The sequence below is a fragment of the Orbicella faveolata genome, unplaced genomic scaffold, assembly GCF_042242905.1.
Source record: "Orbicella faveolata isolate gen_17 unplaced genomic scaffold, um_ofav_v1 contig_46, whole genome shotgun sequence".
In the NCBI taxonomy this organism is placed as follows: Eukaryota; Metazoa; Cnidaria; class Anthozoa; order Scleractinia; family Merulinidae; genus Orbicella; species Orbicella faveolata.
Genome location: NW_028301576.1, coordinates 23358663 through 23362817, shown reverse-complemented (window position 1 = coordinate 23362817; position 4155 = coordinate 23358663). Strand labels below are relative to the sequence as shown.

Genomic DNA, 4155 nt, shown 5'->3' with positions numbered 1-4155 from the left:
ACATCGGTCAAGTCATGTGGCGCATGCTAAAATCTACGTCTAATCCGTAAATTGAAATTTGACGAGGGAATGGTCAAATATTTGCATTTTTAACGTACTTTGAAAAGCTCTCGCGTCGCTCACAATTATTTGCCCAAAGAAATTTTTACAGGAATCTGTAGACCATCCTTCTGCAATTCAACCACCAGAAGCTTAATCCATTTGAAGGTTTCGCACAAGGTGAAAATTAATTATATTCACGAAGTACTTTTAAGTAAATGAAATACATGTCTTCGAAATTTAATTATTTTGCACCCAAAAAGACAACGTAACATTCCCTAAAATCAACCCAGTACACATTTAAACATTGCACAAAAATATTTGAGTGTTTTAAAGACGGAAGAATGATGTGCTTTTGCATGCGAGGCTCTCAAACTTGTTTAATAAAATGGTGCGTCAAATGACGATTTCAACGGAATTTGGTAATTTGCTTTAATCTTTGAAATAAAAGGATATTTTGCCAAAACGAACTATTCAGTAGTTTTTGTCATGCCCTAGCCTATCTACCATGAAAATATGAGCGAAATCGAATTTTGGACCCTTGCCGAGTTATTTTCCATTTTTATGGACAGTTACTCTTAATACAGTTTAATTAATAAAATCATATGATTGTGTTGTATTGTATTTACAAATTGTCATCACACAAAATTATATTCTTTTCAAAATATTAGCCTCGGGTTATTCTCAAAATATTCTTTAATTTTTCAAATTTCAGACTCGATATTCATATGAAACATATTCTTAGAAAAAAGAAAGAGTTTAATGATGTTTTTGTATTTCGTAGAAACATGGCCGAGGGAAACATTGACAAACTGAGATTTATGAAGGCAGGCACAGAACGTTGCAGAATTCGCATGTATGTAAAATTTCGTGGAGACCTTTGATTTAATTGCATTAACTTGTGCTTATTACAGAACTTCTCAGTCGTACCCTTGCAGTAATGTGTTTTTGTATTCGATTTTAGTGGGTTGGGGAAAGATGACAATGACGACATCGATATCCCAAGTGATGATTATTTGGTTCGTGACACCTTATTCGAGGCTTTTGCTGGAGCTGGATTTGCCAGAAGGAAAGACCAAGATAAATACAAGCTACTTCCATGTCCCAGGGGAACGTTTGTCAATTCATCTGCCACCGACCATAGTAAACTTGTGTGCTTGGATTGTCCTGCAGGTAGTTATAATATCTTAACAACTCGTCAGAGCTATTGCATTAAATAACGGTTGCACGGGCATTAATTACTTTTATATATATATATATATATATATATATATATATATACAATGTGGGAGGAAAAACACAAATAAACTACAAGTTCATCCCTACAAGCCTGTTTCGTGGTTGCCCACTCATCAGGGGATTTAATAAGAATAATCTTATATACATATATGCTTGTAGGGATGAACTTGTAGTTTATTTGTGTTTTTCCTCCCACATTGTATACTTCGCTCTACTCTGATGTATTGAGCACTGTTCTACGAAAATCAAATTTTACACTTTATATATATATATATATATATATATATATATATATATATATATATATATATATATATGCAGAATAATATGGTTTTCCAAACGGTGACTTCCAGTAGAAGGATCAAAAGATACCGTGTTTCAATGTGAATTTTAGTTAAGTGTAAGATGAGGCGTCATGAAGCAAAACTTCTAACTGTTCCGGCTTTTAATGTGACGTTTCGGCCTTCGGCCTTCTTCAGATTGGAACAATATTTACAAGTTAAAAAATAAAACGTTAAAAATCCTAGCAAGTTTTCAGATTTGCATGTATATATATAAGATCAGAAAAATGTAAATGTAATTACATAATGCTATAACACCTGAAATAATAGATTACATAACAAGCTAATGTCAACTTACAAGAACGCGCCGGGTGATAAGGTTACAACAATGTATCTGCGAGCGCCTTAATTACTAAGTGTATAATAGTCAGTCTAATTCTGTATTGTAACAAGCTAATGGCAACTTACAAGAACGCGCAAGTGATGAGATTACAACAATGTATCTGCGAGCGCCTTAATTACTAAGTGTATAAGTGTATAATAGTAAGTCTAATTATGTATTGTAACGGACGCGATTTTTGGATCTAAATTCCCGTCTTTTATTAAGACCATGAGGGCTGAGTGTAAATAGCTGGGAGGTCCAATAGGCCTCTCTGGTCAATAACAACTTATCAATATACGCAGCAACCCCCTGGCTAGTAATTTGTTCGATGACGATAAAATTAATTTCGGAAATTTCGTGCCTAGTACAATTAAAATGGACTGCAAGCTCACACGTCACATCCGGCACATTGTAAAAGGGCTATTCCCTATGGGGTTGCTCTACGAATTAGACGTAATTGTTCCTCTGACGATTTTCTTAACGAGAGGTGTGCTGAATACAAAGGGTATCTTAAGTCCCAGGGCTATAATGCAGCTTTAGTAGACAAACAATTCGACAAAGCGCTTAGTATTGAGAGATCAGAATTGCTTAAGAAAAAAGCCAAGCCTGTCAAGAGAGTTTTCCCGTTAGTTCTTGACTACAATCCTATCCTGCCTGATATTCAGAGAGTTATCAAGAAACATGCTCATCTTCTGAGATCGTCGCCCGAATTACTTGAAATTTTTCCATCTAAATCGATTTTTCCAGCATATCGCCGTACCAAAAACCTCAAAGATATTTTAGCACCATCTAAATTTCGTGGCGACAACGGGGCAAACCAGGCAGAGAACGAAATGGGAGGGTGCTTCAAATGTTGTACTCGTTGTGATCTTTGCAAAAAAATTTTAATTCAAGATTCCAAATTTAAAAGTTTTTCCACAGGCCGAGTCTACAAGATAAAGCAAAAATTGTCTTGCTCTTCCAAAAACGTTGTTTACTTGGCCTCGTGCAATAAATGCAAATTGCAGTATGTAGGTTCCACCACAACAGAATTTAAAGTACGTTTTCGCAATCACAAATCATCCATGCTCACCAACAAAGAGACGTGTGAGCTTGCAGTCCATTTTAATTGTACTAGGCACGAAATTTCCGAAATTAATTTTATCGTCATCGAACAAATTACTAGCCAGGGGGTTGCTGCGTATATTGATAAGTTGTTATTGACCAGAGAGGCCTATTGGACCTCCCAGCTATTTACACTCAGCCCTCATGGTCTTAATAAAAGACGGGAATTTAGATCCAAAAATCGCGTCCGTTACAATACATAATTAGACTTACTATTATACACTTATACACTTAGTAATTAAGGCGCTCGCAGATACATTGTTGTAATCTCACCACTTGCGCGTTCTTGTAAGTTGCCATTAGCTTGTTACAATACAGAATTAGACTGACTATTATACACTTAGTAATTAAGGCGCTCGCAGATACATTGTTGTAACCTTATCACCCGGCGCGTTCTTGTAAGTTGACAATAGCTTGTTATGTAATCTATTATTTCAGGTGTTATAGCATTATGTAATTACATTTACATTTTTCTGATCTTATATATATACATGCAAATCTGTAAACTTGCTAGGATTTTTAACGTTTTATTTTTTAACTTGTAAATATTGTTCCAATCTGAAGAAGGCCGAAGGCCGAAACGTCACATTAAAAGCCGGAACAGTTAGAAGTTTTGCTTCATGACGCCTCATCTTACACTTAACTATATATATATATATATATATATATATATATATATATATATATATATATATATATTTGTTTTGGTCTCTTTTTTTGTTCACAATTGCGCTTTCTTCAGGGACGATGTTGGCTCTGATATTAACACTACAATGCAATACAATAGAAGCTATGAGATAACACACTTAGACGAAACCACTTCTACACTTGAGAGCTTACGTGTGGTTGTAGCAAGCTGCGCTGTACGAATGCCATGGAAGCTAACAGAAATGAGATAGCATTAATGGTTCAGACTTAGCTTCTTATTTTCTTTCACGTGATTCTAACTTTCAGAAGTTCTTATCAAAGCTTGAGTAAGATTCTCCAAGTAAATTAACTGAAAGGGCGATACTTATAAAAAATATCTGGATCAGTAGTGCAGCAGTTGTGAGACAACACGCAACGCCATGTTGGACGAGAAAACACGCTACTTTATTATGCAGCCCAGAG

General features: G+C 35.3%; 1 protein-coding gene across 1 annotated transcript; it reads left to right on the top strand.

The window, feature by feature from the left end:
* Positions 1–827: 827 nt before the first annotated feature.
* On the top strand, positions 828–1259 carry LOC149098976 (uncharacterized). The gene is made up of 2 exons (XM_089277677.1): positions 828–895; positions 1004–1259. The coding sequence occupies exons 1-2, from the start codon at positions 828–830 to the stop codon at positions 1257–1259; spliced, it is 324 nt and encodes a 107-aa protein (XP_089133803.1).
* The last annotated feature ends 2896 nt before the right edge of the window (positions 1260–4155 follow it).